We start from the raw sequence: 24,973 nt of genomic DNA, 5'->3' as shown, positions 1-24,973 counted from the left end.
AACATTTTAAACAGGTCTGGCAGAGTCACGGCCGAGTCAGTGTATCCATCCTCAATATCTGGAATGGTTTTCACGCCTTGAGACTTCTTGAACAGCTTTTCTAGCTTGCTCACTTTTAGCGCTGTGGGATCCACTTCAAACTCAAACGGTGTGTCCACTATATTGGTCGGCGCTTTAGATAGCTGGGGTAAGATCAGGGGCGGAGCTGGCTCTGTTGGAACGTCCGTATTGTCCTAGATGTGTGTTGTCTCCCCAAGTATTGGAACTCAAGGTGGGGGAGGAGGTGGGTGCGAAGCAGATGCTCCAGTTTGCTGCTGTAGCCTGGCAATTAACTCTGCCTGTTAGGCCACTACTTTTGCTTGACGTGCAGCCACTTCTGCCTGGCGAGCAGCATCCCACTACATGGCCTGCATACTTTCCAAGAGCTGATGCATCGTCTCTTCCATAGATGCCATAAGGTGCTGGTCTATCTGAACAACCAGTATATCTATCCCTGCAGTAGAAATTGAGACCTCAGCCTGACTATTCACTGGTGGGGTGGACCACTGATCTGGCAACCGCTGTACCGATACACTGCACCTTACTGACCTCTGTCTGGTAACCAGGGGTAAAGAAAGGAACACTGCTTGTCTGTCTGTCAAATCCTCAGATCGACGAAGTCTTCGACCTCTAACCCAGAGTGCTTGGGGAATATCTGTCTGGTCGGATGCAATGGTGCTAAACTACCTTACAAAAAGATAAATAAAGCATAATAAGGAAACAAATAACCAGAGAAACGGATAGCATAACAGCTTAAATAAAGACAACACACAGTTGACAAACACAAGCTGAAAAAACTCTTCTCAACCACTAATTACTGTTCCCAAATCACTGCCCCGAATCTGAATCTATACCTGCAGGTAAAACTAATTCCCCAAATACCGATGCCCACAGGCCTGATACCCAGACTTGCAAACTGATACATGCATTCCCTATAGAGGCACACTCTAAAAGCACATAATCAAGCAAGTAAGAGCCAAAACACCCCTATAGAGGGGTAGGGTTTCCTAGTCCTATTGTCAGGAGCTAGGGTTTCACTACGCACACAGCGGTTTTCAAACAACCCACAATCGGGTGAGCAACCTGTCCTAGCTTGGAATGGTCACTATGGATTCCGATATGCACTAGGTCAAATGGTCAAAAAGGGTGCCCCGGTAAAAACCGGGGTTTGTGTTCCCGTCGTGGTAGAGCCCGCAACCGGTCAGCCTTATGGCACGCTTCTCAAAGCGGGCCTCTGGCAAACCGTTTAGGAATAACATACGGAAAACACGGTGTCCTAGGCGCACCAATGCATATGCAATGCAAAGAAACACCTAAGTGTAATCAAAACAAGATATCACGAGTTCAAGTCAAGTTCTCTAAATCCCCAACAGAGTCGGCAAAAATTGTAGACGGGCCCGAACATCCCAGCTCCGCGCGCGAATGGTGCAAAATCCGTTATGTTCATTAGCTACTACAGTTCAGACTCAATGTGACGGTTCTGAATCTAATCTTGCAAAGTGCAATTCAAGACCGATAAATCACTAAAAAGTCTAAATCTAGCAAATCATTTTGAAAAACTAATTTTAATAAAGAAGTGTCAAACATAGACTGCTTTGCCAGATACAGAGTCGCCACCTAAATATTTTGTTTTGGGAAATTTAGGAAACCTTGACTCGTGGCTAAGGCCACGTGTCCGTCATCACCAAAGTTGGCTCGGCTCGGGAACTTGGGTATGAGAGGGAAAGGTCATGCAATGAGCACCCCCGCTCGCCCGATCAAAGATCGGCCTGTACTAAGCATGATATTTTGTTTTTAAAAATACATGTGTTCTTATTTCGGTTTATTAGCTAGCTTACTACGTGATGCGAACAGCATACAAGTATAGACTAGATCGTCTAAATTGGAACAAAACATCTCATGTTTGTTTGAAAATGGTTTGAAGGTACTACTTGCAAGTAGGCTAAGACGTGGATTTGCCACCCTCAAGTGGGCTTAGAAAACATGATTTTGCCACTCTCAAATGGGTTTAAAACTCGCATTTCAATGAATTGTTCCAATTCAAGCAATCCAACCTTCATCTACAGGCATTCAGGTAGTTATATCATTTAAGCAAATAGCCTCGTGGCAAGCATGCTGTCATGGCAATCAATAACACACATGCAGGGATGCTAAAGCATAAACACTTATAGTGTACTTCGAGCCAAAACAACAACTAGTTAGAAATCATGCATGATCCTAGTTCATGTTAAGATGCCTAATGCAACACATGCAAAATGCAATTAGAAATAGGCTCGGCTATTCTAAGATGGCATATGAGATGCAACTTGATAACATGCTGTTGAACACGTATTCAAGAAAATGTATTGAAATACAATGCAGTTTGTATGATGCGCTGAGCCCGGTGCATGCAAGACAGATGAGTGTTGCACGCATGCGAAGCATAAGGATGCTAATTGAAACATGACCTAAAACTAACCATCATAAGCGGTTAAGTAAAAAGGAGAAAGACATGGGGTTGGAAGACATTCACACACTCACGCACACTTATTACAAAATTCGCCCTCTTGACGGAGCGTCCGAATGAATAATACAAGCTAGCTACACTAAGCTATTGTAACTAATCTAATTAGACTAATCATTACATAATCAAATTGAATACTTGCTAAGCTAAGCGAATTAAGAATTTACAATGATGAATTAAATTAGCTAACACATTAACTAATTAATTACAAATCGAAAAGCTAACTAACAAGCAAAGCTAATTAATTATTACAATCCAAATTGAAACAAATAGCTACACTAAGCTAAATGAATATTACAAAACCAATCAAATGATTAAATTACACGAACTAATCATGAATACTGAAATGGCCTCGCAGGCGATGAAGAGATGCATGCTCGGTCGGCTTCGCTCGGAAATTCACTATCGTGCCTCATGTTGCCTCTGTTTACACTGCTTTAGACCCTTGAAAACTGTGCCAACCTTCAAAGTACTCCTGATCCACCTCATGGATATGCTGAAAAGTCATCGGCCAAGAGGTATGGCCATCAGCCAAATAATAAGGGTCATCGACCAATTTCAAGGCTATCGGCCAATTATTGATAGCCGATCAGCACACTGTATAGCCGATCGGCCACTACTTCCTGCAAACTCTCCTTTTTGCTGCAACAGAGCACAAACAGAGGCAAGGCAATGTATTTGCAAGAAAATGTGTGTGCAACTACACGCCTTATCATGTCTAAGGCTTAAAGGTGTGTAGTGCTCGGCCTTCGAGCCATCAATCACGCATTCTAATGCATGATGGCCAAAGAGGCCGAGTTGCACAAATCAATGTCACATGAATACACAAAAACACATAAATGCCTTAACCTCTATCATGCATGAAGAGGGTCGGCGGCCAAGGATTGAGGCACGTTTCATCACTTCAAGTATGAAACGTCCCTTGTTCCTCGCATTTGGACTAACACTATATCCAAACAAAATGCAATGCAATGCAATGCATGATTGACTTATCAAAGCCAAAGGCATGCCAACTTAATGCAATGCAACCTAAGCAAGCAAACCAAGCCAATATAACATGAGCATGCCAACAACCATGTAAACAAAAAGTACGCGAACAACATGTAATGCAAACAAGCATGCAAGATGGACTTAAACTGGATATGGACAGACCTCAGTCATGCCCAAAATAGTGGCCAAAATGTCGAAGTGAAGACAAGAAACGCAAGACAAGCATGCATGCCAATTGGCTCAAGAATTAAGGCATAAGAGGGCAACCCTCAAAGCATGGAAAGAGTGACAAGCATGGACATGTGACAACACTATTAGCTCTGAAATTAAGTATGGAATGATGCCAAATCAACCAAGCAAGACAAGTATGGCATGCAATAAAGCTCAAAGCTTGAAACTAGCATAGGAAATTGTACCAAAGCCACATGAATCAAACCCCAAAGGGCCAAGAACAACCAAAACAGTCCTAGATCATGCCAAAATGAGTTTAAAACATGCATGGGCCAAAGCTAAAACAAGCCAACATGAAGGGCATAAGGCATGATGCATACAAGGCCAATAAAGAGGGTTACACTACACCTACCAAGACCAAGCACGGCATGACTTAACCAATAAAAACCAGAGTTATGGCATGCAAGAATAAGCCCAAAAATCCACTGAGATGGTGTAGACACCCCATTTTTCACCGTCCTCAAGACTTGGACGTCACTGTTTGAACACTCGGTGATCATCCATGTTTGTGTTCGTCCTGAGTTCTCGGAGGTCTCGGCCACGCACCTTGCCTCAAGACCTCTCGACTTGCCTGTTTTGTGTTTGGTTTTGAACCAAATACTTGTTGTTTTGCTTCTGAGGGTGTGAAATAGCTCGTTGGCCATACTCACACCTCACCGGCCATGGCTTGAGGCCACCGGCCCTGTTTAGTTGCTACCGGCCAATGGTTATGGCCGGTCTGCACTCTTTATGGTCGGCCAACCATTATTTTAGTCAATTTGTCTTTTTTGGCTAGCCGATCACTGTTCATCTGCTTTTGACTGATATTTTATGCCAGCTGTGATAGCTGGCATCCACAATGTACCCCCTCTATACACGTGTATATAGAGGGATTTTCCTCTTGCTTAGCTTGTTTTGTAAGCTTTGCAAGAGTGAATCTCTATAAAGGGAGGGCTTCTCCTCCCTCCTCAAAGGTTCCAAAAGGTTCTAAAGCTCTGAGATTAGGGTTAGAGGATTGTGTATCTATTTTATCTCTATATCTCCTTCTCCTTCCATTTTGTGTGTGTTTAAGGTGTTTTGTTCATAGTTTTGCATACAAACACCTAGTGCTACACTTTCCTTTAGCTACTGAGGTACTAAGAGTTATTTTCAGAGTTCGTGAGTTTCTTTAAGCTTGGAGAGGCTACTGGAGCATTGTTTTTGAAAGAGGTCTTCAAGGGTAAGAACTTTACCCCTTTATTCTCCATTTTTGCATAGGCTTTTGGCCATCCTTGAATCTATTTTTAAGCTTAGTGTATAACTAGTAAACGTTCTATTTTTACTTGCTTTTGATAGTTGTTTAAGGTCTCTTTGAGGTTTGGGGTTGTTTGACCCCTCTTAGGCCTTGTTTGGCCTCATTTTTGTGCACTTTTGGTGAGCTCCGGCACCACCTTGTGTTGGCCTCCTCACCACTGAAATCCAAAGGAATTTCAGTGGTGGGGATGGTGTTTTGAGGTCCTAAGAAGGAGAGGGCCACCTCCTCTCCTTGTTGTCTTCAATACTTGCCATTTTAGCCTCATGTGTGAGCACCTTTCTTAAGTTCATGTTGGCTATGTCTTAGCTAGTATTTGTGGTTGTTTTGCCATGTTATATCTTTATTTCAAGTTGGTTTAGACACAGCATGCATCCTTTGCATACTTGTCATGTAATGCCATGAAATTGCCTTAACATGCTTTGTGCTTTGAGCCTTGTTTTTAGCATGATTTTGGCTTAGCCTTGTGAAGCTTTTATGCATGTTTTGATGTTCTTGAGGTCTGATTTTGGTCATTTGGGTCATCCATGACTTGCTTTGTATAGCTACCATGCAATCCCCCTTTGTAGGCCTTGAGTGTTGGATCCTCTAGCATGCTCTACTTGCATCATTTCAGTGGTTTGGCACCATTAGTTATGTCATTTCAGTCCATATAGTATGCTTGTATACTTGCATTTATGGCTCCTTTGATGTTTCAAGAGGTTTGTGTTTTATGCTCCATGTTTGGGTCTTCATGCATGCCTTTAGACTTAGGCCATTTAGATGCCATCTAGGTGTGTCTTTGACCTTGTTTTGGTCTGTTTTAGGACTGTTTTGAGTCCTTTTGTCCCTTTGAGGATGGCCTTGTACGGCCATGGTTTAAGCCCCTTTGATAGCTTTGAGCCTTGGACCTTGGTTGCATGCTTTGATTGCTTTGTTTAGTTGGTTTGGCACCATCCTTAACATGATTTTCAGAGTTTGCCATGTTTGTCATTAGTCCATGATCATCTCCTTTTAAGTGTGCTTAAAAGTCCCCTTTCTATGCTTAAGTATTGGACCATGTTTGCATACATGTTTGTATGTACATCAGCTTTCATGTGCTTAGCATATTAGCCACTATTTTTGGCTTAAAAGTTACTCCTTCATGCTCAAGTTTTGGACCATGTGTGCATGAATGCTTGTGTGTACATTTGCCTTGCATGTTGTCACATACTTGGCCCATAGGCATGTTGTCACATGCTTGGTCTATTATTGGCACGTTGTTGCATGTTCAAGTGGTGTTGCATTTGGCATGCATCTTGTGTTAAGTTGCTTTACATGTTCCTATGCTAAGTCCCCTTCACATGTTGTTGCATGTTGATCATTAGCATTATTGTTACATGTCTAGCATGCTTGTTTGCTTAGGTTGTGTGCCTAGTGCTCATTACTTGCTTGCACGCTCATATTGCATACTTAGCTTGCATGCTTAAGTTGCATTTTGCATGCATGCCTTGCCTCTTGAATTGATTGTGATAGAGGTTGGGCCTATTGTTTGTTTTGGTTTGCATTTCATTTGATACCAAAATGCACAACTTGATTTCTTGGGCCATCATGCATTGAAATACGTAATTAGTGGCCCGAGGGTCGAGGGCCATCCTCCTTTGAGTCATGAACATGATAAGGAGTGTGGTGGTGCAAACATTTGCTTTGAAATGCATTGCCATGCCTTGTTTGCCCTCTGTTGCTGTCAAAGCAGGATTTTGCAGGAAGATATGGTCGACCGACCATTTTCAGTGCCGGCCGACTAAATATCTTTGGCCGAGAGCCATGCCAATGGTCGATGACCACTTTTCCATGGCCGATGACCATTCCTCATGGCCGGTGGCATCCCACGGTGTTCATAGATTGTTCCTTGGGATTTGTACAATTTTCAGAGGCAAAAAATAGTGAAAATAGAGGCAGCTTGTGCATGGTGGTGGATTTCCGAGCGGAGCCGAGCACGCATGCATTGGACCCTCTTCCCGAGCCTGTTTTACCGCTTTATTAGCTTAGTTAATTGGCTTAACTAGTTAAGTGGTCTGTAATTAACTAATTAGCTTGTTAGTTGATTAATTTGTATTATTTATTCGGTCTCTCCGAGAGAGAGCATAACTGTGTAATAAGTGTGGGTGCGTGTGTACATGTCTTCCAACCCCCACTTCTTTCTCCTTTTTACTTACCTGCTTTTGATGGTTAGTATTAGGGCATATTTTAATTAGCATCCTTATGCTATGCATGTGTGCATTCATTCATCAGTATTGCATGCACCGGGCTCGGCGCATCATACTAATTGCATAGTATTTCAAATCTAACTTGAATACATGTTATCTGTTGCATTTCACATGCCATCCATAGATTAGTCGAGCCTATTCTAGCTGCATTTTTCCTGCGATGCATTAGCCATCTTAGCATGGACTTGGATCATACATTTGATTACTAACATATTCCTTGATTTGGCTTGGAGTACTAGGTGAGTGTTTATGCTTTAGCATCTCGCATGAGTGTGAATGTTGACATGAAAGCATGTTTTCCATGAGGCTAACTGCTTAGTTGATTTACTGCCTGAATGCCTGTGGGTGAAGGTTGGATTGTTTGAATTGGAATAATTCATCGAAATCCGTATTTTAGCCTCCTTGCGAGTAGCAAACCTCAAATCATTTCCAAACAATGGATATGCGATGCTTTGTTCCAAATTAGACGATCTAGTCTATACTTTTGTATTGTGCGCATCACATAGTAAGATTAGCTAATTAATCGGAATAAGAATGCATAATGTTTTCAAAACTAGATATCATGGTTAGTAACGGCCGATCTTTGATCGGGCGAGCGGGGGTGCTCATAGCTGACCTTCCCCAATCGTACCCAAGTTTCCGAGCCGAGGCAACTTTGGTGATGACAGACACGTGGCCTTAGGCAAACGAGTCAGGGTTTCCTAAATTCTCCCATAAAAAATATTTAGGTGGCGACTCTGTATCTAACGAAGCAGTCCATGTTTGGCACTTCTTTCTAAAAAATCTATTTTCTAAAAAATGATTTGCCGGATTTGGACTCTTTGATGATTCATCGGTCTTGACTAGATCGTCTAATTTGGAACAAAGCATCGCATATCCATTGTTTGGAAATGATTTGAGGTTTGCTACTCGCAAGTAGGCTAAAATACGAATTTTGATGAATTATTTCAATTCAAACAATCCAACCTTCACCCACAGGCATTCAGGCAGTAAATCAACTAAGCAATTAGCCTCATGGAAAGTATGCTTTCATGTCAACATTCACACTCATGCGAGATGCTAAAGCATAAACACTCACCTAGTACTCCAAGCTAAATCAAGGAACATGTTAGTAATCAAACGTATGATCCAAGTCCATGTTAAGATGGCTAATGCATCGCAGGCAAAATGCAGCTAGAATAGGCTCGGCTAATCTATGGATGGCATGTGAAATGCAACAGATAACATGTATTCAAATTAGATTTGAAATACTATGCAGTTAGTATGATGCGCCGAGCCCGGTGCAAGCAACACTGATGAATGAATGCACACATTCATAGCATAAGGATACTAATAAAAATATGCCCTAATACTAACCATCAAAAGCAAGTAAGTAAAAGGGAGAAAGAAGTGGGGGTTGGAAGACATGCACACATGCACCCACACTTATTACACAGTTATGCTCTCTCTCGGAGAGACCGAATAAATAATACAAATTAATCAACTAACAAACTAATTAGTTAATTACAGACCACTTAACTAGTTAAGCCAATTAACTAAGCTAATAAAGCGGTAAAACAGCCACGGGAAGAGGGTCCAATGCATGCGTGCTCGGCTCCGCTCGGAAATCCACCACCATGCACAAGCTGCCTCTATTTTCACTGTTTTATGCCTCTGAAAATTGCACAAATCCCAAGGAACACTCTATGAACACCGTGGGATGCCACCAGCCATGATGAATGGTCACCGGCCATGGGAAGGTGGTCATCGACCATTGGCATGGCTCTCGGTCAAAGATATTTAGTCGGCCGACACTGAGAATGGTCGGTAGACCATATCTTCCTGCAGAATCCTGCTTTGACAGCAGCAGAGGGCAAACAAGGCATGGCAATGCATTTCAAAGTAAATGTTTGCACCACCACACTCCTTATCATGTTCATGACTCAAAGGAGGATGGCCCTCGACCCTCAGGCCACCAATCACGCATTTCGATGCATGATGGCCCAAGAAATCAAGTTGTGCATTTTGGTGTCAAACGAAATGCAAACCAAGACAAGCAATAGGCCCAACCTCTATCACAATCAATTCATGAGGCAAGGCATGCGTGCAAAATGCAACCTGAGCATGCAAGCTAAGCATGCGATATGAACATGAGGGCAAACATGCACACATGAAAGCATGTAACAACATATCAATGGAAAAACATGCAACAACATGTTAGGCAACTAAAAGAGAGAATGCATGCCAAATTCATTACAACCTAAGCATGCAACAACATGCCATATAGCTCAAGCAATGCAACAAAATGCAATATAGCTAAACATGTATCAATAATGCAAGCAATGAGCATGCAAAACACTATGCAACCAAAACATGCAAGCATGAAGCAGTGTAACAACATTTGAACAACATGCAAATGGTGGACTTAAACTAATATGGAGAAGCCTCAGCCATGTCTAAATAAGTAGCCAAAATGCTATGGAAATGAAGGCAAATTTACATACAAACATGCATGCGAACATGGTCCAACACTTAAGCACAAAGAGGGGACTTTTAAGCACATTTAAAAGGAGATGATCACGGACCAATGACAACCATGGCAAACTCTGAAAATCATGTTAAGGATGATGCCAAACCAACTAAACAAAGCAATCAAAGCATGCAACCAAGGTCCAAGGCTCAAAGCTATCAAAGGGGCTTAAACCATGGTCGTACAAGGCCAGCCTCAAAGGGACAAAAAGACTCAAAACAGTCCTAAAGCAGACCAAAACAAGGTCAAAGACACACCTAGATGGCATCTAAACGGCCTAAGTCTAAAGGCATGCATGATGACCCAAACATGGAGCATAAAACACAAACCTCTTGAAACATCAAAGGAGCCATAAATGCAAGTATACAAGCATACTATATGGACTGAAATGACATAACTAATGGTGCTAAACCACTAAAATGATGCAAGTAGAGCATGCTAGAGGATCCAACACTCAAGGCCCACAAAGGGGGATTGCAAGGTAGCTATACAAAGAAAGTCATGGATGACCCAAATGACCAAAATCAGACCTCAAGCACATCAAAACATGCATAAAATCATCACAAGGCTAAGCCAAAATCATGCTAAAAACAAGGCTTAAAACACAAAGCATGTTAAGGAAATTTCATAACATTACAAGACAAGTATGCAAAGCATGCATGGTGTGTCTAAACCAACTTGAAACAGAGATATAATATGGCAAAATAACCACAAATACCAGCTAAAATATGGCCAACATGAACTTAAGAAAGGTGCTCACACATAAGGCTAAAATGGCAAGTATTGAAGACAACAAGGAGAGGGGATGGCCCTCTCCTTCTTAGGACCTCAAAACACCATCCCCACCACAGGGATTTCAGTGGTGAGGAGGCCAACACAAGGTGGTCCCAGAGCTCACCAAAAGTGCACAAAAATGAAGCCAAACAAGGCCTAAGAGGGGTCAAACAACCCCAAACCTCAAAAAGACCTTAAACAACTATCAAAAGTAAGTAAAAATAGAACTTTTACTAGTTACACACTAAGCTTAAAAATAGATTCAATGGTGACTAAAAGCCTATGCAAAAATGAGGAATAAAGGGGTAAAGTTCTTACCCTTGAAGACCTCTTTCAAGAACAATGCTCCAGCAGCCTCTCCAAGCTTAAATCAACTCAAGAACTCTGAAAATAACTCCTTAGTACCTCAGTAGCTAAAGAAAAGTGTAGCACTAGATGTTTGTATGCAAAACTATGAACAAAACACCTTAAACACACACAAAATGGAAGGAGAAGGAGATATAGAGATAGAATAGATACACAATCCTCTAACCCTAATATCAGAGCTCTGGAACTTTTTGGAACCTTTGAGGAGGGGGGAGAAGCCCTCCCTTTATAGAGATTCGCTCTTGCAAAGCTTACAAAACAAGCTAACCAAGAGAGAAAACCCCCCACACGCGTGTATGGAGGGGGTGCATTGTGGATGCCAGCTATCACAGCTGGCATAAAATATCTGTCAAAAGCAGATGAACAGTGATCGGCCAGCCAAAAAAGACAAATTGACCAAAACAATGGTCGGCCGACTATAAAGAGTGCCGACCGGCCATAACCAATGGCCGGTAGCAACTAAACGGGGCCAGTGGCCTCAAGCCATGGCCGATGAGGTGTGGGAATGGCCAACAAGCCATTTCTCACCCTTAGAAGCAAAACAACAAGTGTTTAGTGTAAAACCAAACACAAAACAGGCAAGTCGAGAGGTCTTAAGGCAAGGCGCGTGGCCGAGACCTCCGAGAACTCAGGACGAACACAAACATGGATGATCACTGAGTGTTCAAACGGTGACGTTCAAGTCTTGAGGGCGGTCAAAAATGGGGTGTCTACAGATGGCATCCCAAAAGCTTAAGCAATAAGACATGCATAATGGCTCATGTTCAAGGCTTAAAACACAAGCCTTCCAATGCATGGAAAATGTGACAAATGTGAGTGCATGACCACACTATATGGACTGAAATCACATATGAAATGATACCAAATCATGAAAATGGTCTAAGCAATGCATGCTAGTGACTTGGACGCTCAAAGCTAACAAGCTAGAATACACTATGGCTATACAAAGCGATGCATACATGACTAAAACAACACCAAACAGAGCTCAAGCATTGTAAAACATGAGAGAAAGCTTCTTTGAGTTGAGCCAAAACATGCAAGAATGATGATCCAAGCACAAGACACATGTTAAGGCAATAGAGAGGATTGCACTACAAGTGCATGGTGCATGAAAGTGGCTATCAAACCAACCTTAGATCGAGGTATATCATGCTGAAATAAGGTCTAACACATGCTAAGATGGAGCCAAAACAAGCTTAACAAACATGTTACTTTTATGAGCCATCAATACAAGCATATGAGACATAAGGAGAGCGGATGACCCTCTCCTATTTGGGACCTCAAAACACCATTTCCACCACTAAAAATCCTTTAGATTTCACTGGTGAGAAGGCCAGAACAAGGTGGTCCCAGTAGCTTAAAAGGAAGGCACAAGAATAAGACCAAACAAGGCCTAAGAGGGGGTAGACAACCCCCAACACAAAAGTGGCCTTAAACAAACATTACAAGCATGAAAAATCAGAACTTTTTATAGTAGAAAGTTAAGTTTAAATCAACATGCAAATAGGTCCAAAAGCTTAAACCAAAACAAGGGTTTAAAGGCTAGTAGACTTACCCTTGAAGAACACTTTCAAGAACACAACTCCAGCACTCTTTTCTAACCAAAACCAGTCCAAAAACACTAACACCAGCTCCTAAGTACCTCAACAACAAAAGGATAGTGTTCTGGTAGGTGCCTTAGTGCAAAAGTATGAAGAAAATACACTTTTGAGCACAAACTAGGGGAAATATAGAGAGAGAGAGATAAAATATAGATATATATATATATATATGTTTTGTATATCAACTTTTTAGAACCTCTGGAAAGGGAGAGGGGTCTCCCTTCTTATAGAAATTCAATTCTCAAGCTTGTTGAACAAGCTTGAGTCATGATTCAATCCCTCCATACACGTGTATGGAGGATGAGATCTGTGCTTACCAACTGTCACAGCTGGCACAAATATATCTACAAAAGCAAGTGGAAAGGTCTCGGCCAAGAAATCTGGTTGATCGACCAAAAAGAGTGCCGATCGACCAAAAAGAGTGCCAATCGGCCACCACTTATGACCGATGGCAAGAAAACAAGGCCGATGGCACAAAGCCTTAGCCAATGGGTTGTAGGGATGGCCAACAAGCCACCATCTTCCTTCAGAAGCAAAAACCACAAGTCCTTGGTCCACAACCAAGCACAAAAGAAACAAGTTGAGATATCCTAAGGCAAGGCGCGTAGCCGATACCTTCAAGAACTCAAAACGAACACGAGTATGAATGATCATCGAGTATTCAAACGATAACGTCCAAGTCTTGAGGACGGTCAAAAATGGGGTGTCTATAATCGCCATTGAAGGCCGGTCGGCCATTCATAGCCACGGCCAGGCATTACCAATGCACAGCTGGGCTTTGATGGCCTCCCCTATTTTTTTGGCTCAAACTCTGCTCATGGAGGGAAAAGGTCCAAAAATAAAGCTCACAGGTTCAAACAAGGTAAATGTTGAAGATTTGAGGTTATTTCGGGAGCCTGATTAATTTCGAATCACTACGAATTCACAATTCAACTTTCATCATTGAGTGCACCAAACCGAGGGTCTGAGTCTCGCGGGTAGTCAAAAGTGGGGCGTCTACAAGAACAAAGTGAAACTACTAACATATTGGAGACTAAATTGTAATTAAACGCATATATACTTTGGGAACTATTTGTGTAGTTAATCTTTTTTTGTTTATTTTTTTATTTATTGGTTTTTCAGTTTTTTTTAACATTTCGTAAGATAAAGGCAATCACATGTCACCTGAATCAGAAAAAAGAATGAAGCAAACTAAAAAATAAAGCCATGCAATACTAGAAGCAGTCCTTCCAAACCTTAGGATCTGATTTACAATTCACTTGACAATGTTTTCAATTTTGGGGGTTAAAAGTGCAATTAGACATACTTTGGGGACTATTCGCATAATTAATTATTACTATTTTTTATTTTTTGACTTCTTAACATTTGGTAAGTTATGAAGGCAATCACATGTCACGTGAATCAGAAAACGGAGAGAAACAACCTAAAAAATAAAACCATGCAGTACTAGGAGTCTTTCCAAAAGTAGGACATGAATCATGATTTAAGGCCTCGTTTGGGAATCAGTCCATTTAATTAAAAAATTAAAAAATTACTAAAAAGGTCAAAAAATTAACAATCTATACCAAAAAGTCAAATATTCTCTTTTCTTTTTACTTTTTGTACATCTTTTCGTAAAAAGTCAAAAATTCATCCCAAACGTACAAGTTTTTTTTAGCTCATATTTTAGTCAAATAGCCAAAAAGTTACTAAATTAGTCTGTTCTCAAACGAAGCCTAAATTTCATCAGACAACGTTTCCCTTTTGGGGATTAAAGTGCAATTAGACACATATTTAGGGGACTATTTATTTAATTAATCTTTTTTTTTTTTTTTTGCTTATTGTTTGTTTTTTTTTTTTTTTCTTTTTTGGTTTCCTTAACACTTATAAATAATGGCAATAACATATTACCTTAGAAACTAGAAAGAAGCAAACTAAAAAAATAAAAACCATGCAATGCTAGGAAGAGTCTTTCCAAACCTAGGACATAATTTAAATTTCACCTGACAATGTTTCACATCACCATATCTAAATTTTGAGTGTTCTAATTTCTAGATTCATTCTTATCCCTTCTTCACAATGCCTTCTCTATCTGTTTCCAGGTCTGGTTCAAACCTAAAAAGACTTGGATTTTCATCTGATCCAATTCCATGCAAAACCCTAGGTATTATAGGAATGGCCTTTTGCCTCTTCTCCGTCTTCCTTTTCAGCCATCCCGGTTGCCAATCTGAATTGATTTCCTCTCACTTCCAGCACCTATGGGTGTCTCCTCCACAGCCAAACATCACTACTGTCTCTCCCTCCTCTCCTACCACTATTAACCACATTGTGTTCGGACTTGTTGGCTCTGTGGGAGGATGGAGAGACAGAAAGAATTACATCGAATCATGGTGGAAACCAAACATCACACGCGGATACCTCTATCTTGATGTGCCTCCCCCGGCAGATCTCCTTCCATGGCCCTCATCTTCTCCACCATATCGCATTTCAGAAGACAACACAAAAATATTAGAAATCACAAAACATGATGCAACGATGGTTAGGATTGCGCGCGGGATTTTGGAGACATTTAGAGAGGGAGACAAAGGGGTGCGATGGTACATGATGGGGGACGACGACTCCATTTTTTTCATTGACAATATTGTTGAAGTATTGGATAAGTATGATCATACTAAGTATGTGTACATTGGAGGACATTCTGAGAGTGCATTGCCAAATTTTATTCATTCTTATGAGATGGGTTTTGGGGGAGCTGGGGTTGTATTTAGTTATCCATTAGTTGCAGCATTGGTACCAAAGTTGGATGATTGCATAAAGAGATATCCATTTATAATTGCTGCTGATCAAATGTGGCAGTCATGCCTTGCTGATCTTGGTGTTTACCTCAATGCTCAAAAGGGCATTCATCAGGTAATTCATTTTTTATTTTCTAATTTGTAATTATTCCTCCACATAATTCACTTTTGATGTTGTATTTTTGTTTTTTGTGTTTCTGAATGTTTTTTGAAAATTTTTAAAATACTTAATGTTTTTTTAAAAAAAGTACTATATTCGCAAATAGTTTGAGAACAACTGGTCAAACAAATTTATTATTTTTTTATGTATATGTATATATATTGATAAATTATATGATTCATAATTATCTAAAGCATGATTATTGCCAAAGCAAGTTCTTTAACAAGTTGATATTTGCTTTAAAAATTATTTATTTATTTATTTAAGGGTAATTTTAAAATAGTTTTGGGTAATTTTTAAAATAAAGTTTTTGGATTAGTTTTTTCAAAACCGAGCATAGTGCCGATTTTGGCTAGTACCTCGTTTTATTGTTTAAAAATATAAGTCTAAAAAGCGTAAAGATTTAATGAACAAACCGTGCATGGTGCCTATTTTTATACCAAAATATTGATATTCCTAACCTTACTCTTTTGAAAGTTTCATAATTTGTTTGTTAAGATCTTCTCTTGTGGGTAGTATATAGATTAAATCTAAATCGCATTTATATTTCTATATACAATTTCGAGTATTTTATATTATTTATGATATTTGGATTTTGATGTCCCAAAAAAAAATAAAAAAAAAATAGAAACTCTTTCTCTTATTTTTTTAAAATAGAAATTAATTTGATGAAATAAACACAAAAAAAAAATTAATAATAATTTCAAAATTTTAAAAATTGTTTTCCCACGAGAAAATCATATAAAAATTATGAGTTTTTATTTTTTATTTTTTTATCAAACTAGTTTTTAAAATTTTAGCCATAATTTACACATATATAGACAAGGAATCGGTCTTGTGATTTTGTCCTAAAGTGCAAATCTAACTTTTACGTTTCATCTTTTAAAGATCACAAAAGGATTTAACTTCTCTTGTGTCTATTTATTTGAAATAGACATTGCAATTTGTTTGTTGTGGGTTGGCACGTTAATTTAAACTGTTTATCTTATAAAAATCAATTAAAAAATCAATTAAGTAAAAAATTAAGTTTATCAAATTGTGGTAATTATCTCATTGGATCATAAAAACTTTCAAACAAAAACAAGACATTGTCATTCACGTTTTTTGTATTATTTTATGATCTAATCATGGGAATATTGATGTCTAATCAATATAATTATTTGTATAAATAGTGTTCTTAATAAACTCCATAATATAAAGAGTTTGAATAATTAAAATAAATTTGTAGTGTGCTCACAATAGGCCAGGAACATCCTTCAATCCAAACAATTGACAGGAGAGAAGCTTTAAGTAAAACCCAATAATGGACTGTTGCCATGACAAACTAAGAAACAATGGAGCAAGTTAGGATGATTGGGTTTTTTAGCTTTTTTTTTTTTTTTTTTTTTTTTAACTTTTTTTTTACCACATCATATCTCTATTTTTTTATATAAAAAATTAAAAAAACTAATTTTTTACAATCATACTAAAACACCACAATGTGTAGGTACACAAAACTCAAGCACAAAAGTCTTCCCAAAAAGTTAGTGTAATTGCTGAAATTTATTTTACACGTGAGCTCACAATGTATAAGTTAAGCGAAAGTCTGGACACCAAAACAAAAAATAAAAAAATTGAAAGGGCAAATTATACTATTGGCTCCTTTAATTTAAGCAAAATTTTTCATTTTTGCAATTTTAATTTAAATAATTTAAATTCTACACTTTCAATTTTGTTACAATATGGTTCTTCTGTCACTTACCATTAAAATTTCAAATAAAAAAATGTCATGTACAAAATAAGATGAACCAATGTAAAATTTAGGGGAAACTATATGCTATTTTTTGGGTTTAAAGTTTTAACGATGCATAACAAAGGGGACACATTGTAACAAAATTAAAAATGTATGATATAAGTTGTTTAAATTAATACCGTATGGATTAAAGTGACACTTTACTTAAATTACAATGACTAATGATAAAATAATTCGCCCAACTTGAAATTCAGTCAGATTTTTATATCAATGGTTTACATTCAATCTTAAATTTTGAGTACAGATTCTGGGCAATTTCTAGGTTTGTTTGTCTGGGATTCTAGAACTAAGAAGTCAAATCTTTAGTGTATAACAAACTAAGACAAAGTGTGTACTGTAATTGGATGCAGATTGATCTAGTTGGAGATTTATCAGGACTACTATCATCCCACCCAGAAGCTCCTCTGCTCTCTCTCCACCACCCAGAGAAAGTAGACCCTTACTTCCCCTCCATGGATCGCCACCAATCTGTAAACCACCTGATGAAGGCGGCGAAAGTTGACCAGTCTCGATTATTACAGCAAACCATATGCTACCACAGGGAAAGCAACTGGTCCCTCTCTGTTTCATGGGGATATTCTGTCCATATTTATGAGAATATTTTCCCTAAAAGCATTCTTCAGAAACCCCTGGAGACATTCCAACCCTGGGTTAGGGATGTAATGCCACCATTTTTCATATTCAACACTCGGCTTCCCATTAGAGAACCCTGCGAAGCTCCTCATATTTTCCTCTTTAAATCCATCAAGAATGCTTCTGCGAATCGGATTCTGACCAACTACGCTCGAGTGGCTGCCCGTGGGTTACCGCCTTGTCCGATCACTGGTAATCACTCTGCTGATCACATCTTCAAAATTCAGGTCATCTCTTTTGCAACAAAGCTCAATGAGGTCAGTCATCATCAACTGTCTTGCTTCCTTCTTTCCATCTTCCATGTTAAATTTGAATGAATGAGTTATTTTTTCATTTTGGAAATCCCTTAGCTATATGCATCATGTTATGCATTTTTATGATGCATGTTAGGTATTGTTATGATAAATATTACATAATATTTTAAGAGGGATTTATGTATAGGTTCTAATAGATGGACTTATTCTTTAATAGGTTTTATGATAATTAATAGCGATTTTCATCAAAAACTATTTAAAAATATCAGAAATTGTTAATTTTCATCGACAGTTTCAAATTCGTCACAAAAAATGTCAGTAATTATAAGTTTTAGTTACAGTTTAAAAAAATCATCAAAAAAAGTCACTAATATTTAATTTTCACAACAGTTTGAAAAATTCATCAAAAAAAAGTTATTAATTGTAAATTTTAGCGACAATTTATAAAAACTGTGATAAAAAAATCACTAATTGTCAATTTTTAGCGACATATGCAAAAAATCGTCACAAAAAATTAATTTTAGGAACAATTTTACTAATATTTATTTTCAAAAGGATTTGATAAAAATTAAATCCAACTATTATGACTTATTGATAATTTACCCATTTTTAATAGAGTTAAGTCAATTTGTAATTCAAAAATAAAATTACACATTTTTCTAACGTAACTTCATTTTTAAAACATAATGGACGTGTGTATTGAAGGAGTTTCCTTGCATCTTTTAGTCACTAAAATATGATTTTTGTGTCGTTTCTGTCTTTAATGTTTAAATTATAACAATTTAATTATTAATTTACAAAAAGGGTAAATTACACTTGTATCTCTTGTGCTTCCAAAAAAATACAATAAGTCTATAGTTTTAACATTATTATATTTGGTACCATTAAATTTTTATTTATATAACACTTAACATTTCATCAATAATTCGTTAATTATATGGATATGAAAACGATATTGTCATATTTTTTATACTAAAATGTATAATTTTCTTTAATTCTTTATATTTTCATACTATTTGTATTAGTTATAGCCGCTTTACCTTTATTAAAAGAGTGATCAACGTAATTATGCTAAAATTGTGAGACTACTTGTATTTTTTCTTCAAACCTTAATAGCGGTTAGTGTAATAAAAATTATTTTAATTTAGTCCCTCAACTTAACACCATCAATACACGTGGTTAAATTCATGATTACATGTGCAATTTTGGAGACAAAATATTTTAGGGATTAGAAATATATAATTTTTTAAAGTGAGTTTCTATATTAATAACAAAGTACATTGTTTAGAGACTAAAAAACATAATTTTTTAAGTAAATTTTTACATGAATTCTTGACTTCAACAGCATTCATTAACAGAGTTAGATTGAGAGACTAAATTAAAATATTTTTATATGTTAGGGGGCTAAATACTTTAAAGAGTAAAATAAGACGAATCACTTTTTTTGAGGACCGAAAATGTAATTAACTCAATTTGATTTACTCTTTATTTGCCCCCAAATTTTCAGTGCTGGAAACTGGAAACTAACCCGATATAATAAGTATCATATCTGCATTATACTACTTGTTTATAAGGGTAAATCACACTAATCTCTACTAAAATTTGAAGAAAAAAATATAATAAATTTAATAGTTTCTGTATAATTGTATTGATTTTCATTTTAATAAGTTTGAAGTGACCAGAACTAATGCAAATAGCGTAAAATAAATAAAATAAAATATATATTTTAGTATAAATATATAAAAAGAAATATTATCTTTCATCTATATGACTAATGAATTATTGATAAAAATGAGATTAAGTTTTATGTAAATTAAAACCTTAAGAAAATCTAATATAAGTTTAAGTTTACTTTATTTTTTTTTAAACATGTGTAATTACTCTATTTATAATGAATAACGTCGGTCCAAACTTCAAGGACTTTTAATAGAGGAATAAGATTTTCTCCGGTCCACTTGTAGACAATAGGTATTGTTGGGCCTCATCTGGTTTGTCATAGTTCTCACTTTGATAATTTAAAGGGGGGAGTTCCTGGCCGTTGGAGCGAACTTAATACCTATGAGATCTTATTTTAAATCAATTTGGCCTCGTTTGGGAATAGGCTAATTTAGTAACTTTTTGTCTATTTGACTAAAAAGGTAGGTAAAAAAAACTTGTATGTTTGGGATGACTTTTTGGCTAATTACGAAAAGATGTGCAAAAAGTAGAGAGAAAAGAGAATCTTTGACTTTTTGGTATGGGTTGTTAGCTTTTTGGCTAATTTAGTAACTTTTTAGCTAATTGACTAAAATAGCCTCTTGCCAAACGAGGCCTTAGTCTACCTTTCCATTTTATCCCTGATAATCTATACGTTTGACTTCTCAAGAAAAATAATGAAGAAAATGAAGGAGAGTAATAAGAAGCCATTACTAGAAAATAGTTCTCATTATTTTTCACATTCACAGATCAAGACAAAACATCAAAAATCAGATTCAGTGATAAATTTATCATTGTTTGTTTGTAAAAAAAAACTACAGAAGGAAAATCAAGCAATCACCATTACAAACCAACACTAGAATCAGAGATACATTCAGTGATAAATTTATCACTGATTGTTTGCAAAAAAAATTTAAAAATTTGCAGAAGGAAAATTTAATCATCACCATTAGAAAAGATAAATTTATGGAGGAAGATGGTGACAATGACGATGTCAAATTAAATGATAAATTTATCACCGACTGTTTGTAAAAAAAAAAAAAATACAACAAGAAAATTGCCATTGCAAATGATAAATTTATCAGATTTATCAAGTTTTATACAAAAACAAACATATTCAACAAATTTACTGATAAATTTATCACTGGTTTAAACAAGATAGGAGCTCCAATCGGCATTGAAAATACCTAGATAAACCCATCATCGTTATGATCTAACACCTTAAACGCCTCTCTCATGCCTTCTTTTTCATCTCACTCGTCCATTATTAACTAGTATAGAACTCTGAGCATGTCAATATCGACATACCAATCTTCGTTCATGTCGATTTTCTTGATCTCTCTCAGATCTAACACCATCTCTCTCAAACCCAAGGACCATAGAGTCAACTCTCATGCTCACCAGCACCAACGAACAACTGTTCGATTGCCGAGTCTTCGTCACAAACTTTCTTACCACCGTTGACGGCGTGACCCCCTTCATCTTTGCCCAATATTACAGTGGCACAATCAATGGCTCTTGCAACACAACAGTACATGAAATATTTTTCAAAACCTAGATCCTTCGGGGAAAGGAGAGAGAGAGAGAGAGAGAATTAAATAAAACCACATAATTCATCATAACAGGGGTAAAATCGAGATCAAAAAATACAACAGAACTACCTAGTACATGTGATAGAAACTTAAGACCTAATGGGTAATAGATTCAATTATTGGGGCTAGCTAGTTAAAAAAGCCCTAATTTAAATTGTTCAATTTATTCGATTTTATGTGTAGGCCATCTATGAAAAAAAAAAAATCATATTGATTCGATAATTGTACATCATGATTTTATAAAATTTGTTTACACAAAAAAAAAAGGCAATTTATTTTTTTAATTATCTTTATCATCTATTTTTTGTAGACAAATATCATAAAAACATGTGGATATATTTATTGGATTAATATAATTTTTTTCATAAAGGAATTATTCAAAATATTGAATATATCCCAGCAAAAAATTAAAAAATTAAAGAATATATTTTTAGACATTGAATAAAGAAAGTTAAATTTGAAGCTTTCCAAAAATGAGGCTAAGCAAGTCCTAATGATAAATAAGGCAATGTTCTAAAACCTGACTATTAAGTGAACCGAAAAAGTAATTGGGTTGTGGGTTAATGGTTCAATCATTGGGTCACCCAGAACTATAATGTCATAATTATATATAAATAAAAGATAGCTATGAAGATTATAAAATTATAAAAATATATACTAGTATTATCAATTTTTTTATTTCAATATAAAATATATGTGTATTTGTGTGTGTGTGTAGAAAGTCATTGTAATAATTGTTAATAGAGGAAATTGTTAAGAAATTCAACTTAAGGAGGGTACGAGACATTAGGTCTAATGAATATTTTTTGTTGGTGAAAAGTTTACTATTTGTGAAATAATTTGGCGAGAAGTCTTTTTATTTATTTTAAAAGACATTTTGTTTTCAATTTTACCCCTTAATTTATCTGTTAACTTTTTGACTATCTGTTCAAATTACATCTATCTGTTCAAATTTATATCTATAAGTTTAATTTTTTCCCCTTATCTATTCAAATATCTGTCTAAATTTTATTATCTGTTTAATTTTTTGCCTTATTCTTTTAAATCTATCTGTAGATGTTTGTAAAATTATTTGTTCGAAATTCCTATCTGTTGAAATCATTTTTTTATTTGTTGAAGGTATAATTTGTTCATTTTTTTATTTGTTCAAATTTAAATTATTATCTATCTGCTCATTTAGTTTGCCATTAAGAGTCCCAGACACACGCATACAAAGAAAAAAGAGTTCATTTCTATATGTTTAATCTCAAATTCTTTAATCTATTCATTGATTGAAGAACACAAGACCAAATTAAATCTATCTATCGAAAACAACAACAACAACAACAACAACAAAGAAAAAAAAAGATTCAAATCATCATCAACAACAAAAAGAAGCCAGATCCAAAATATATATATATATATATTCAAACTAGTAGCAAATCTAAACAGATAATCACACACATTTGCTACTAGTTTGAATATATATATATATATATATGCAGAGAGGTAGAGAAAGAGAAAGATAATGAGGTGAGAAGATCATCATCTGTCATTGTGTTCGAATCTCAGATCTACCGTGAAGATCTGAGATCAGGGATGGATCCGAACAATCATCTACAAATTTCAAAAATACAAACGTGATATATATATATAGAGAGAAAGAGAGGGGGGAAAGAGAGACAGTTATTGAAAATTAACACACACACACACACACACACACGTATATATATATATATATATAAACACACAACAATACGGGTTAACATGGATGCTTATACTAGTTTCCAATTGCATAGAAAATACATTGCCTTTTTGCTGCAAATTTGGAGATTTTGGTTTAAATTTTTTACTTGGAAAGCCTGGTTCTAGAAACTTCCGTGCTTGCTTTTGTCATCAAGATCTTTATTGATAGAATCACACCACTACTTTCCCCATTCATTGATAGAATCACACCACTACTTTCCCCATTCATTGATAGAATCACACCACTACTTCCCCCACCCTTCCAATTGTCTCTTTCCTTTCTACATGTGTTGTGTTGGGGGGAAAGTTAGTTGGACTAGTCTGCCACCCCCCTCTCTTGCAACCATATCCCTCATTCCTCTTTTACACATTTTCCTATCTAAAGTCCTTGAAAGCTAAGAAACTATTCAGCCGTACTACTAAACTTTCATACCTCCAACCATTACCTTCCTCATAAGCTTTTGTCACCACCTTCTCATTGGCTCTAGCATCGCCACTTAAGGCTAGTTTGGCATGTACTAAATAAGTCAAAAAGTCACTATCTTATTTAAATCACATCATCTTATTTAAATCACATCACCTCTCTAACACATCACATCAAACCCAACCCAAACCCAACCCAAACCCACCAATAAGTCAAAAAGTGCACTTTTTTAGGACATCCCAAACCAACCCTTAGTAATGCCTCTGCATAGGATTTCTGGCCTCCATTATCCTTCTACTACTTCGAATGAAACCACTGATTCTCCATTCAGCCTTCATCCCCGCTAACCAACCCCCTGGGCTCCAGTTGACCAACTCTCTGAGGTTTTTGAAACTCTGCTCTCTTAACCCTTAGTGCCTTGTTATCACACCACAAACCATCTACCTTCTGTATCACCACCTATGCAGCCACCTCACAATCATATCTTACAAACCCAAATCTAGATTTTGAAACTTTCCTTCTCTTTCCTAGGATGAACACATCCTTAACCAGACCAAACTTAAGAAAACGATTGAACAAGCCTTTAGGATCCATTGAGTCTGGGATGTTATCTACGAATATGGTGACCAACACTGCCTCCTTGAGATATCCAAGATGGTTGTCCACTTTTCTCCTGCGTATCACTGAGTTCTAACCTCCTCGCTCCATTTTTACTGTCTAATATAATGCACATCCTTCTCTCTCTCTCTCTCCATTGACAAAAAAAAAATGTACCCTTTTTAGTTAGTAAAAATAAATTTATTCATACATATCAAAAAGTCTCAAACTTTGTTAAAGAGTATTGTAAGTTTTTATTTTATTTATACTGAAAAGTATCAACCTTAATGCATTGTAGATCCAATAATAAGTCGTAACATATATCGGATTACAAGATGAATCAACAAATGATAAAGAGAGCTTCCACACAAGGAGGATAATAGTCTTCACATAGAGAGAAAAAAAGAAGAAGTTATCCACGCAAAGAGAAGAAAGCCTTCACAAGTAAAGAAAACCACTGCGTGAGAGGTATTAGTACAACACACCAAAGAAAAAAAAAAAACAAAAACAAAAACAAAACAAAACAAAAAACAGAAAACAACAAATAGAAAACAAAAAACAAAAACAAAACAAAACAAAAAACAAAACAAAATAATCACCACCAAACCACACATTCACGATCTGTCAATCGTCGCAATTGACACTTGTGCCATAATCCCCACCTCTACATTACCAAATAAATCATTGTTGATCTGAGGTGGTCGTGAGTCAAGTTTGAGTCTAGATTTGAAAGGTTCCTTGGTGGCATTCTAATGATAGAGATGGAAAGAATGGTAATAGATGGTATGGTGATAAACAAGAAAGAAATGGTTAGAG

At 36.7% G+C, this 24,973-nt stretch overlaps 1 protein-coding gene across 1 annotated transcript; it reads left to right on the top strand.

Annotated features, from left to right (window-relative positions):
* Window positions 1–14,665: 14,665 nt before the first annotated feature.
* On the top strand, window positions 14,666–18,187 carry LOC114323017 (uncharacterized). The gene is made up of 2 exons (XM_028270474.2): window positions 14,666–15,400; window positions 17,588–18,187. The coding sequence occupies exons 1-2, from the start codon at window positions 14,666–14,668 to the stop codon at window positions 18,185–18,187; spliced, it is 1,335 nt and encodes a 444-aa protein (XP_028126275.2).
* The last annotated feature ends 6,786 nt before the right edge of the window (window positions 18,188–24,973 follow it).

This window comes from Camellia sinensis, chromosome 14 (assembly GCF_055761805.1).
Source record: "Camellia sinensis isolate YWXY chromosome 14, ASM5576180v1, whole genome shotgun sequence".
Classification (NCBI taxonomy): domain Eukaryota; kingdom Viridiplantae; phylum Streptophyta; class Magnoliopsida; order Ericales; family Theaceae; genus Camellia; species Camellia sinensis.
The sequence above is the reverse complement of the archived record's forward strand: the minus strand, read 5'-3'. Positions and strand labels throughout refer to the sequence as shown.